The following is a 14,498-nucleotide window of genomic DNA, read 5'->3' on the forward strand; positions in this document are numbered from 1 at the left end:
GACAGTAATGGATTTGAATCCCAGTTTTGCCACTTATTAGCTGTCAGTCCTAGGCAAGTAGAAGTACAAATTCTTGACCTCAGTTTCCTCTTTGTAAAGAAAAGTTGTATATATGTCTTGAAGTGCTATTTTCAGAATTAGAAATAATATATGTCAGTGTCCATATCAGACACTTATTTAATAGTGATTGCCTTATCATTATTATTTTTAATGACATAATCTTGTTATTTACCCTATAAACTCTGCTAATAATTAAGTGCTACTGAGTATATAGTAAATTTTATTGTTTATATAGCTATCACTGTTAAAAGTGTAAAGAAAATTTAATGCTGACCAGATATAAAACTTAGATATTTTAATTGTAATTTTCTTTCTTTCAGAATTACTTACTGTCATCTACCTTTCCAGAGTAAATGGCTCTATGTTGGAACAGAAAGAGGAAATACACATATTGTAAATATTGAATCTTTCATTCTTTCTGGATATGTTATCATGTGGAACAAGGCAATTGAACTGTAAGTTTGAACTTGAATACCACTATATTTGGATTAAATATTTTTTAGAGTTATATAGTACATATATATATCAAATTCCAGAGTTATTTGAAACATCAGTAGCTAATTTATGATGAATTTGAGTGAAATGTTCATCTAAAATAATTGAAAACTATAAAGTCTTTTAAAAATAGATATTGAAGTATTAACAGATGCTGATTTTAGCCTTTACAAATATTATAAATAATCAAGGGCTATTATGTATGCAAGCTCTGTGGTAAAATAGTAAGGCTTATTCTAAAAGGTATACATGAAAATCATGTCATTTCTTTATAGTCAGTATAGCCACTTCCAGTGGGAATGGCAAGAGGATTGTTACCACATATAGTTTAATTTAAAATAATCATGGTCAGTTCACGTGTTCTTAAATACTGATAGCTTATTCTTTTGGAGAAGGCAATGGCAACCCACTCCAGTACTCTTGCCTGGAAAATCTCATGGTTGGAGGAGCCTGGTAGGCTGCAGTCCCTGGGGTCGTGAAGGACACGACTGAGCGACTTCACTTTCACTTTTTCCTTTCATGCATTGGAGAAGGAAATGGCAACCCACTCCAGTGTTCTTGCCTGGAGAATCCCAGGGACGGGGGAGCCTGGTGGGCTGCTGTCTATGGGGTCACACAGAGTCCAACACGACTGATACGACGCAGCAGCAGCAGCAGCAGCTTATTCTTTGCTTGCCCCAGTAACATATTTTTCTGGGTTCTAATTGTGATATATACAGCTTTTTGGATATGGCTGATGGCTATTACCGTTTTCACTTTGGCACTGATATTTACGTTTCTGCACATGTAAAATGTGAAATCCCTCCGATGTGAAACTTTATGGAATTTAAAGCCATCTTTTGTAGTATATATACAAACAATTCTCCTTGTCAGTGTGTTAGTTGGGAAAACTATTTTTCTTTAATAAATATTTATGCTCTGTACATCCAGGTCCTTAATAAGGTACGTTTAACTTGAGGTTGACTCATTCGCTCTCTTACATATACATATTCTAAGTTATATAATTGTTTTTCTCTAAAACTCTGATTAAAACAGCCTGTTTTCATGAAATTTGACTTTGGTTTTCATAATAAATCTACTATTCCGTATTCCCAATATTTCAATGTACATGTATATTGCTTGATAAGAAGGGGATATTAGTAGTTATATTCTTATTACAATTATCCATTTGTATTGTGTCCTAATGAGTCTTTTTTTAAATTAATGGTAACTCTTCCTCATTAGAATAAGAATAGCTTCAGGGCAGAATTCTTTGTTTGTTGCTCATTTTTTTTTTCATGTTTGTCTTATTTTGGTGATTTCCACAGAGCGGCTACTAAATAACTAATGACATTAGTGAAAATTAGTATGATAAATAGATACACAGTGCTGTTGACTTAAAGCTTTCATTTATAATTATGATTGGTATGAGATTTTTGTTCATATATATTTTAATATTTTATGTATATATTTTTAAAAACATTTGTCCTATAGACAGTTACGTGTTTCTCAAAAAGTATTTATTTTTTCAGCTATTTGGGAAAGGCTTTCCCCCCTATAATCTTAAGTCTATAAAAGCATTACACAATGCTCAGCTTAATACTTGTTTTCATAATGTTTTGGGATACTGATAGACACAAGTAAACCCGAGAGATAGAGGTTTTATACAAATTTACTATTAGTTACAAATAGTAATAGATTTGTGTTCAGTCCAATGCTGTTAAAGTAATTAAGAAGTATTTTTTTGTAAACAGATCAAATATTTCACCATTCTTACAGTGTTATTTCTATATTCATTTACTTAACAAATCCTTTTCATCATTCAGATTAATACTACCTGAACTATGACTTATACCCATATGTATTTACATAGTCTATATACTTTATATTTTCTGAACTAATGAAAATTTTAAAATGTATGTTATAAAGGAGGATAAAACTAGCAGAAATTAAAGAAATAAAATAAGGCATTTTTATTTTTCATAATATCTTATACGTGTGATTCTGAATAGAATCTCCCATTTATATAAATATAGTGTTTTATGAAGTTGTATGTACCTCTGAAAATAACCTTGAAATATCCTCAAGAAATTATTAGTAGCCACCTTATCTCCTTTTTATTGCTTTATTTAGATCAGATTTCAAAAAGTGTGTTCCATGGTAATATAGTCCCACTGAGATAGATATAATTTTAAATCCCAACTTCCAACTTCCCAAACAGTCAGTCTTTTAATTGCTGTCTACCTCTTGAGATACATTAGGAAATGCAAACCACTTAGTAATATGTGTTGAGAGTTTGGGACAGTAATAAAATATGTATTTAATTAAGAAGAGTCATTTTATAATTAGAACTTTACACAAATTTTAACAGGACATTTTAAGTGTGAGAAATGCAGAATTATCTTTAAGATGTGAGATTTTCTATTTTAAGTTCTTGAAATACTTTTCATTCAGTGTTTTGTCTTTTTAGCTTGTTTGTGTTTTCAGTGAAGTCTCCCAATTGTAATTGTAGGCAGTTCTCATAATTATAAATTGTTCGTGTTCCCATAGTGTATATGTTAGTTATTTGGAAACTGGAGGCCATTTTTGTGATGTCTGTAGAAACAATAATGTCTGTAGAAAATAGTCTTTATAATGTCTTTATAAAATAGTAGTATAACAAAGTGACATTAAAAAATTTAATTGGAAAATATATTCCAGGTTATAGCAAAGAGATAGGTGTTTCTGCAGAGCAGTCCCAGCTTAAAAAAAAAAAGGAGGGGGGGACCTATTTTTTCTACATGTGATTAAAAATTTGAACATGAAGTTTAGAACTAAATAATAAATATAAGGCTTACAGTCTTCAAATATATTTTCTGAGCACTATGATAAGCTAGCTCCTGCTGCTGCTGCTGCTGCTGCTAAGTCGCTTCAGTCATGTCCGACTCTGTTCGACCCCATAGATGGCGGCAGCCCACTAGGCTGCCCCGACCCTGGGATTCTCCAGGCAAGAACACTGGAGTGGGTTGCCATTTCCTTCTCCAATGCATGCAAGTGAAAAGTGAAAGTGAAGTCGCACAACTAGAAACCAGTATAAACTAGGAAGACATAATTTCTCTCTTCTTGGAGATTCCAGTGTAATAAAGGTGAGATTAAGTAAAAAGGCAATTACACTATATTGGAAATATAATGTTGCAATTTTGTAAGAAGGATGCCTAATATAGATGTGAGGTCTCAGAGAAGTATCTGTGAAGGAAGTTACCATCCATGAGATCTGAAGGATGAGTCTCAGTTAGATGAGTGGAGAATCAGCTGGGGGAGAGGGTTTCCAAGGGAGGAAACAGAAATGTTAAAGGATAGGGTGTGAGAGAGGTTTTGTTCCATGAAGAGAAATTTTAAGGATTTTTGTTAGTTGGGAATGGCTAGGAGAAAGGATGGCAAGAGATAAAGCTGAGAAGATAGTAAAGATACATAGTATGAAAGTCTTATAAGCCAATTTGAGCATTTAGACTTCATCTAAGGTCAGGAGCTAGGTTTTGAAGGGTTTTAAGAGAAAAATTCACTTGACCAAACTTGCACTTAAAAAGTCTACTCTGAATGCAGGCATGGAGAAATCACTGAAAAGAGAAAAGACTGTGTTCTTGGCAAAAATTATGGAGCATTTAGGAGTGAAGATAAGCTGACACATTAAAGAAATAGTTAGAAGACAGAAGAGGCAATACTTGGGTCTTGTGGGAAGATGTAAGAATAATAGAGAATTGAGTGAGTATTTGGCTTAACTATGTAGACAAAGGTGTCATTTAGTGAAAGAAAGCAGGAGATTAAGTAGGTTGGGAGTAAAATAATGAGCTTAATTTTAGGTAGGTTGAGTTGTGTGTATTTTTAAGTTATTCAAATGGAATTGGTATGGGAGAATGGAAGGATGTGGGGTATATGGAATATATCAGAATATTTTATATGTATATTCTGAACCTAATAACATCAGAATTTACATAGACATTGGAACTATGAGAATATATGAGATTGTACATGGAGATTGTATATAAATGAAGTAGCAAACTTGTAGACAATGAACCAGTTTTGACTCATGGGTATGTTTTGTTTGCCCATCAAAGTATTTAAGTATATTCTGAATTATTAGTTTCCAGTATTTAAGAACTAGTAGAATAGAGATGAAAAATTGAATTTCCAGCTTTTCATGAAAACAATTCCTAATGAAACAATCCCAGTCTAGTATTCGTGCATGACAGTCAGTAATCAACTGAAACTAACAACTTCCCTTTTGTAGGTGGGTAGTGTGTTATCATTCCCATATGGGCTTCCCTGGTGGCTCAGGAGGTTAAGAATCTGCCTGCAATGCAGGAGACTCAGGTTCGATCCCTGGGTCGGGAAGATCCCCTGGAGAAGGGCATGGCAACCCATTCCAGTATTCTTATATGGAGGATCCCATGGACGGAGGATCCTGGTGGGCTACAGCCTGTGGGATCTCAAAGAGTTGGATGTGACTGAACGACTAACACGTTCACATTCAATGTGCTATCCAGTTTGGCACAGTTCTTATTCAGCCTATTGAACTCATTTACAATACCTACCTGGCTCCTGTGGTCTCTTGAATTCATGATCATATATAATATGGGAATACATTTCAGTCTAGAATAGAATACAAAGGAATACCAGTATTTAAGATATGGGAAGAGAAAGTCCACAAAAGAAACTATCACGAAGCCATTGTGATGAATGGGAGGAAGAGAAATAAATAGGGATTTTAGAATTACTGGGCATTGTTTAGATGACTGTCCCATGAATTTAAGTTCATTGATAATTCTATCTAAAACAATTTTTATGAGATTTACAGAATCCATACTACACAACTGCTTTTTAAAGTAGTTTATAATGGCCATAATTTTTGCAAAGAATGCTTGGTAGTTTTTGAAAATTCAATGTTGGTGAGAAAAGTCAGAAAAAAATACATCAAAATGTTAATAGTCATGTAGAGAAATGAGAGTTTTCCTTTTAACTTCTGTTATCTTCTAACTTTCAGGGTTCTTTTATTTTTTACAATTAAAAAAAAAATCTCTTCTATAGCCTGAAAAAGTTATTACAAATAACTTTAACTCTAGATTTTTTTCTAAACTTAAGTGTTTTGTAGAGTCTGATAAGTTAGTCTTGCATATGGTCTAACTTGCATATGGTCAGATTTGCAGTGTTGATTTGCATATCATGTCTCTAAGAAGTTCTGTAAAAGAAAAACAAAATATTGAACTTTAAATCAGACTTTGCCAAACTTTTTTTGATATAGAACACTCTTTATGTGAAACACCTTATATATTCACTAGTTTATCATGGAGTACACTTTGGTACTTGTTGTTCCAATCAAACACAAGAGACATAGGAATTTTGGTTTATTGGATATTATTAGTTACCAAAAGATAATTGAAGGACATTGTCTTTTATCAGAGGCCTTTATACTGTAATAAAGCAGTGCACTTATATGTGAATGATATATTACATATAAATATAGGAGAACTGCAAAAAACTATATAAACTTTTCATGAAGCCGTTTCTTCCTGAACATATCCTAGAATGCAAGTAGTAACTCTAGTATCGAATTATTCCAATGATTTGTAACAAACTTAATACATACTATTTATTAAGTACTATGTTTTGGTATTACGTTAAGTGTTGTATGTGTATTCTAATCCTCACTGTTATTCAGTAGGTCCACTGCTATCATCTCCATTTTTAAGTGAAAAAATTTAGAACAAAACCACTGATAAGATATATAATAAATATGTATTTATTAATAATTCTTTGAGTTACTCTAGGGAGTTGTATCTGGGGAACCTGGAGTTACATAATTTGTCACTTTTGTCTGACTCCAAAGGATTTCTAAAATTTAAATTTTCTTGTTTTGTGCAGAATGTTTGATGGTTTTCACCTGTGCCTAAGAAATAAATTATAACTATGTCAAGTATACTTATAATAGGGTTAATCTAGCACAATTAGTTCATTGAAGACAGGATGTGGAAAAATGAGCAATCATCTATGTCATATCAGTTCATGTCATATTTAATTCACAATAATCATACTCAGTGGTGGTATCTGTTAAGGTAGGAAACATTCAAAACATGCCAAATATTGGAATAGGATAAATTTAAAGTCAGATTAGCAGAGCAAAGATCCTTTTAACAGTATGCTCTTAGGCTGTTATTGATTATCCTAGTTAACCAGATAAATGAGACATAACCAGTGAAGTAGGTTTCCCCAATTTCTCAGATTTTTGTAAGATAGCTATCACTGGCAAGAGTCTATTTGTAGATCAAAGGAGCCCCTGTACTACCCTGTAGAAGCAAAATCAGAAATTTCTTGTCAAAGGAAATTTTAAATTTGATATGTACTTTGCAGTTTAGTTGAAACAGGTTTACAGCATTACCCTTGTGGTTATATAAGTCCTTTTGTCTGTATAAGTACAACTTCATTCTTAAATTTTAAGAGAAGCAGATCTAGCAACACACAGATAAGCATATAAGATAATGAAGAATGCCATTGTTTTGTGGATCAATGTTCTTAAACCAGATTTTTAAAAATAGTCCTACTTTAATAGAGTTAGTAGGGAAAAGAAAAATAGTCTTAAAGAAAAACAACCAAGAGCTCAAATTAGTTTATGCTAAGCTCCAGAATATTGGGAGTATATTTCACTGTAATCTTAATTCCTTTATTTCAGTCTCTAATGGTAAAGTGTTTTAATGTCTTTTTAAAGTGACTCTCTTGAATTGATTTAACAGATCCACAAAGACTCATCCAGGTCCAGTTGTGCATTTAAGTGATAGTCCAAGAGATGAAGGGAAAGTGAGTATTACAATACCATTATTCTTGAATTTATTTTTCTTATTCTTGAATAAAGGTGTTTCTTACTGTTATTTTATATGTAACATCTAGTACAATGCATTCAGTGTAATCTAAAATTAAAACATGTTGAATGAATGAATGAGCAAATGAATGAATGTATTATTTACACTAATAATGGTTCCAAATTGAATTATTAGTTTCACCTAGAGTTAAGTTGATATTTAATTATAAAATTTTGAGAAAGGCATATAACACATGTGCTGTGTTGTGCTAAGTCACTTCAGTCATGTCCAACTCTTTGCAACCCCGTGGACCGTAGCCTAGCAGGCTTCTGTGTCTCTGGGATTCTCCAGGCAAGAATACTGGAGTGGGTTGCCATTCCTCCCCCAGAGGATCTTCCTGACCTCGGGATTGAACCCGGGTCTCTTATGTCTCCTGTACTGGCAGGTGGGTTCTTTACTACTAGTGGCAGAATTTTGAGGAAGGCATATAACATATTGAACAATTTTAATTATCAAGTATTTTATGCTTAAAGTTAAAAATATTATCAATATCATTAATCATTGGCCCATGATATTCAGTAATGGTAAAGATAAACAGCAATATTAAGTAATCATAAATTAGCCAATCTTAATTTTATAAATAGATAATAATGTAGAAAATGTTCTCAGATTGCAGAAATAATATTTAATAATTTCCATTATTCATAATTTTCTTTTAATGATTTGACCCTTGGGTCAGGAAGATCCCATGGAGGGAAGACATGGCAACACAACAGTATTCTTGCCTGGAGAATCCCATGGACAGAGAAGCCTGGCAGGCTACAGTCCATAGGGTTGTAAAGACTCAAACACAACTGAGCAACTGAGCATGCATACTTTAATGATGAGAAACAAAGTTGATAAAAGCTCTAAAGTGTCACTTTCATTATCAATATTGTCTCTTCAAATGTATATATTTTTGCTAAGTACTAAATAAAACACACAAATAAATTATATAGATTTGGTTCTTTATTTTTAAATAATAGAAACTGGATTAGCCTAATAAATACTGAGCCTGAAAGACAAGTCCCCTGATAGTAAGAGAAAGTACATTGAATTTCTTCAAATTGATTTATAAATAGTGTAATTCCAATCAAGTGTCATTCAGATTTACTTTTTAAATTTAAATTCGGTTGATTTACATTATTATATTAGTTTCATGTATAAAATATAATGATTAAATATGTTTACAGATTATATTCCACTAAAAGTTATTAAAAGATAATGGCTCTAATTCCCTATGTTATACAATATATCCCTTGTTGCTTATCTATTTTATAGATATTAGTTTTTATCTCTTAATCCTGTACTCCTAATTTACCCCTCCCCCTTCCATCTCCATTCTGGTAATCACTAGTTTATTTTTTGTTTCTGTGAATCTATTTCTGTTTTGCTGTATATACTTATTTGTATTATTTTTAGATTGCAAATTTAAGTGACATGTAGTATTTGTGTTTGAATAATTTTACTAAGCATAATGTTCTCTAAGTCCATCTGTGTTGCTGCAGTTGGTAGAGTTTTGTTTCTTTCTATGCTGAATTATATTTCATTGTATATATATGTGTGTATATATAACTGCCAAGTTCTTTTTATGTGTTCATCTATTCGTGGACATTTGGGTTGCTTCCATATCTTGGCTATCATAAATGGTGGCGGTTTAGTAACTAAGTTGTGTCCAACTCTTTCGACCCCATGGAGTGTAGTCTGCCAGAGACTCTCCAGGCAAGAATACTGGAGTGGGTTGCTATATCCTTCTCCAGGGGATCCTCCTGACCCAGGAATCGAACCCAGGTCTCCTGTACTGCTTGGATTGCTTCCATATCTTGGCTATCATAAATAGCACTGTTCTAAAGATTGGGGTGCATGTATTCTTTGAATTATATGTTCATTTTCTTAATATATATACCCAGGAGTGGAACTGCTGGATTATATGGTATTTCTGATTTTAGTTTCTTGAGAAACTTTCATGCTTCTTTCCATAGTGGCAGGACTAATATACATTCTGACCAACATGTACAAGGGTTCCCTTTTCTCCCCATCCCCTCCAATATTTGTTATCTGCGGACTTTTTGATGACAGTGGTTTTGATTTGCATTTCTCTAGTAATCAGCATGGAGAAGGCGATGGCACCCTACTCCAGTACTCTTGCTGGAAAATCCCATGGATGGAGGAGCCTGCTAGGCTGCAGTCCATGGGGTCGCTAAGAGTCAGAAATGACTGAGCGACTTCACTTTCCACTTTCATGCATTGGAGACGGAAATGGCAACCCACTCCAGTGTTCTTGCCTAGAGAATCCCAGGGACGGGGGAGCCTGGTGGGCTGCCATCTATGGGGTCACACAGAGTCGGACACAACTGAAGCGACTTAGCAGCAGCAGTAATTAGCAGTGTTAAGCATCTTTTCATGTCCCTGTTTGCTGTCTGTATGTCTTCTTTGGAAAAAGGTCTATTTAGGTCTTTTACCCATTTTTAAATTGGGTTGTTTGTTTTTTTAAAATATTGAGTTGTATGAGTTGTTTATGTATTTTGAGTATCAATTTCTTAGTCATATCATTTGCAAATATTTTTTCCCATTTTGTTGGTTGTCTGTTTGTCAATGGTTTCCTTTGCTGTGTGAAAGCTTTTAAGTTTAATTTTGCCCCATTTGTTTATTTTTGCTTTGTTTCTTTTGCCTTAGGATACAGTTTTTAAAAAAATAAATATTGCTACAATTTATGTCAAGTGTTCTTCCTAGTTTTTTCTAGGAGTTTTATAGTTTCAGGACCTACATTATATCTTTAATCCATTTTGAGTTTATTTTTGTATATGGTATGAGGAAATCTTCTATTCTCACTGTTTTACATGTAGCTTTCCAGTTTTCCCAGAACCACTTATTGAAGAGACTGCCTTTTCACCATTTTATATTTTTGCCTCCTTTGTTGTATATCAATTGACCGTAGATGCAAGGGTTTATTTCTGGAATCTCTATTCTGTTTTATTGTTGTATATGTCTTGTTTTGTGCCTGCGCCATGCTTTTATCATTATTATAGCCTTGTAGTATAGTCTGAAGTCTGGGAGCATGTTACCTCCAGCTTTGTTTTATCCTTTCAAGATTGTTTTGGCAATTTAGCATCTTTTGTGATTCCATATGAATTTTAGGATATTTGTTCTAGTTATGTAAAAAAAAAATCTCATGAATATTTTGATAGAAATTGCATTAAATCTGTAGATTGCTTTGAATGTATAGACATTTTAATTGGACGGTTTCATAGAAGAATTCTGACAGACATATAAAGAAGGACTTATACTTATCATTCCCAAACTCTTCCAAAAAAAATAATTTGAAGATGACAGCACACTCCAAATATCATTCTACTAGTCTGGTGCTACCCTGATACCAAAACCAGACAAATACATTACAAAAAAAGAAAATTACAGGTCAGTATCTTTGATGAATATAGATGTAAAAATTCTCAGCAAAGCTTTAGGAAACAGAATCCAAAAATATGTTAAAAAGATCATACACTATGATCAAGTAAGATTTTTCCCAGGAGTGCAAGGATTGTTTGACATTGCAAATCAATCAGTGTGATACACAACAGTAACAAAAGGAAGAATAAAAAATCACACTCAATTCAATAGACACAGAAAAAGAATTTGACAAAATTCAACATCCTTTGATGATACAAGCCCTTACTAAAGTAGGTATGGAGAATTTACTTATTTTTAAAAAATTTACAAGCTGATTTTTAAATTCATAATAAAAATGAAATGTTTAAGAATAGCCAAAATGTTTTTTTGTTTTTTTTTTAATGAATAACATTGTGATATTGGTACAGGGCAATACAAGAAAGCCAATGGATCTAAAGAGATATTCCAGAAACGATTCAGGTATTTGGGAGAATTTTGTGTATTTTAGAGAAGATATTTCAGGGTATGATAAACTATTAAATAACTGGCTTTGGTCAGTTGGTATTCAGTTTGAAAAAAATCTTAAGACCTTATCAAGTGATGGAACAGGAATTGAAAAATGAGCATCTAGACATAGCAATCATGATTATGCCCATACATACCAGTATGGGCAACTTGTTGTCAACATTTAAAATATGTTGATAGAAAATCCATTTCAGATATTTATCCTATTTATAGGACCAACAGGCAAAATATTGAAAATAGCCTAAAGGTCTATTAATAAAAAATTGAATAAATGAATGATACTATATACATACTGAGGAATGCTATTCTGATAAGGAAGATTCTTCAAGCCATATTTTTTAAACAAAAGATGTAGAACAGTAAGGTTAGCATAAAGTCACTTGAATAATGAATTTATGTTTTTACTTACATATTTAAATATTCAAGGGAAAAAGCCCCAAAGAAGATGTACAAATCTGGGAAGGATACTAGTGATTGGCATTGAGGAAAATGGTCAAAAATACTCACATTTTACTTGTGTTGTTCAAATTTTTATTAAAAACTATAATGTGTGTTAGTTGGGTAATTAGAAATTAAAAGGAATGCAAAATAAATTAATGCTAGAGGCAGAAGACTGTGTTTGTATTGTGATCCACTGCTTATTATCATATAACCTTGAATAAATCTCTTGATTTCCTGTAGTTTAGTTTTTCCATCAATAGCCTTTGTCACATACAAATTCTTGATTTGAATGTATTCAGTCTTATCAGTTTTCCATTTGACTCCTGCATTTTGTTTGTTACCTGCTAGATATTTCCCTTCCTAAGGGAAAATGCAGTTTTATTTTTTCTATCAGTTTTAAGGCTTTCTGTTTCACAATTTGATTTTAATCTATATGTAATTTATTTTATGGTGGTTTGTTATAAGGGTATGCTTTCATTTTTATATACAAATTATTTATTTATTGAATAGTCAATTCGGTTTACACTGATTTATAAGGACATCTCACTTATATATCAAGTTCTTTCTTTTGAGTGGGTCTTTGGGCTTTTTTCTCTGTTGCATTGATACATTTATCTATTATTCTACTGATGGCACACTTTATTAGTTATAATATCTTTACTAAATATCTTGATATTTGGTAGCCCCTCTTCATTCTCATTTTCTCATCTTGTTTTCTTTTATGACCATTTATTCTACTATATGAGTTTTAGGATTAGCATATCAAACTCTATGTAAATCCTTGTTGGGACTCTGAAACATGGACATATTGATGAATTTAAAGAATATGTACATCATTAAGACATGAGTGTTTTTTCTTTTCATCTTATAAACAAGATATATTTACTTTGGCTTTCTTTTATGTCTTTCTGTATAGCTTTACAACTTTTTCACAAAAAAGTCACACATATCTTTTGTTAGCTTAATTTTAAGTCCCTTATAGACTTTATTGCTCCTATGAATTAATTTTCTTAAAATCTGTTTCATAATTAATTGTTAGTGTATATGTGTTAATCACTCAGTTGTATCCGACTCTTTGCAACCCCATAGACTATAGCCCACCAAGCTCCTTTGTCCATGGAATTCTCCAGGCAAGAATATTGGAGTGGGTAGCCATTCCCTTCTCCAGGGGATCTTCCCAGCCCAGAGATCAAACCCAGGTCTCCTGCATTGCAGGCAGATTCTTTGCTCTCTGAGCCACCAGGGAAGCCCATATAAAATACTATTCATTTTTGTTATTTTGTGTCCAACTACATCACTGAATGTTTGCTTTTAGTAACTGTCTTTAAATTATTTGAAATATTCTGTGCATAAAAGGATAGCAATTATAGACAAATTTTATTTCTTTCATATTTTGGTGTAAATTATTTTGGTGTAAATTTGTATTTTGGTGAAAAATTAATCAATAGTCAATTTTTGAAAGAAATGAAAAATTTTATTCAAGCCAAGTTGAAGAATATAACCTGGGGGGGTGGTCCTAAGATGGTGGAGAAATAGGATGGGGAGACCACTTTCTCCCCCACAAATTCATTGAATGAACATTTGAACGCTGACCAAATTCCACAAAACAACTTCTGAATGCTGGCAGAGGACATCAGGCACCCAGAAAGGCAGCCCATTGTCTTCGAAAGGAGATGGAGAAGTCTTGAGTCTACTGTAAGAATAAGACTGAAAACCAGAGGCAGGAGGCTTAAGTACAAATCCTGAGAACACCAGAAAACTCCTGACTCCAGGGAACATTAATCGATAGGAGCTCATCAAAAGCCTCCATACCTACACTGAAACCAAGCACCACCCAAGGGCCGACAAGTTCCAGAGCAAGACATACCACGCAAATTCTCCAGCAACACAGGAACATAGCCCTGAGCTTCAATATACAGGCTGCCCAAAGTCACACCAAACCCACTGACATCTCAGAACTCACTACTGGACACTTCATTGCACTCCAGAGAGAAGAAATCCAGCTCCACCCACCAGAACACTGACACAAGCTTCCCTAACCAGGAAACCTTGACAAGCCACCCATCCAAGGCCACCCACAGTGAGGAACCTCCACAATAAAGAGGAACCACAAACTGCCAGAATATGGAAAGGGCACCCCAAACACAGCAATACAAATAAGATGAAAAGGCAGAGAAATACTCAGCAGGTAAAGGAACAGGATAAATGCCCACCAAACCAAACCAAAGAGGAAGAGATAGAGAATCTACCTGATAAAGAATTCCGTATAATGGTAGTGAAAATGATCCAAAATCTTGAAAACAAAACGGATAAATAGCCTGGAGACAAGGATTGAGAAGATGCAAGAAAGGTTTAACAAGGACCTAGAAGAAATAAAAAACAGTCAATATATAATGAATAATGCAGTAAAGGAGATAAAAAACACTCTGGAGGGAACCAACAGTAGAATAATGGAGGCAGAAGATAGGATACGTGAGGCAGAAGATAGAATGGTAGAAATAAATGAAGCAGAGAGGAAAAAAGAATTTAAAGAAATGAGGACAACCTCAGAGACCTCTGGGACAATGTTAAACACCCCAACTTTCGAATCATAGGAGTCCCAGAAGAAGACAAAAAGAAAGACCATGAGAAAATACTTGAGGAGGTAATAGTTGAAAACTTCCCTAAAATGGGGAAGGAAATAGTCACCCAAGTCCAAGAAACCCAGAGAGTCCCAGACAGGATAAACCCAAGGCAAAA

General features: G+C 33.4%; 1 protein-coding gene across 6 annotated transcripts in view; it reads left to right on the forward strand.

Annotated features, from left to right (window-relative positions):
• STXBP5L (syntaxin binding protein 5-like) overlaps window positions 1-14,498 on the forward strand; it is a 335,496-nt gene that overhangs the window by 125,936 nt on the left and 195,062 nt on the right. For all 6 annotated transcript variants that reach the window (XM_010845396.1, XM_010845399.1, XM_010845394.1 and 3 more), the window contains exons 6-7: window positions 381-515; window positions 7,299-7,362. In XM_010845396.1, coding sequence (XP_010843698.1) covers window positions 381-515; window positions 7,299-7,362 — 199 coding nt within the window. The remainder of the gene's footprint in view (window positions 1-380; window positions 516-7,298; window positions 7,363-14,498) is intronic.

The sequence above is a fragment of the Bison bison genome, unplaced genomic scaffold (assembly GCF_000754665.1).
Source record: "Bison bison bison isolate TAMUID 2011002044 unplaced genomic scaffold, Bison_UMD1.0 scf7180017864215, whole genome shotgun sequence".
Classification (NCBI taxonomy): domain Eukaryota; kingdom Metazoa; phylum Chordata; class Mammalia; order Artiodactyla; family Bovidae; genus Bison; species Bison bison.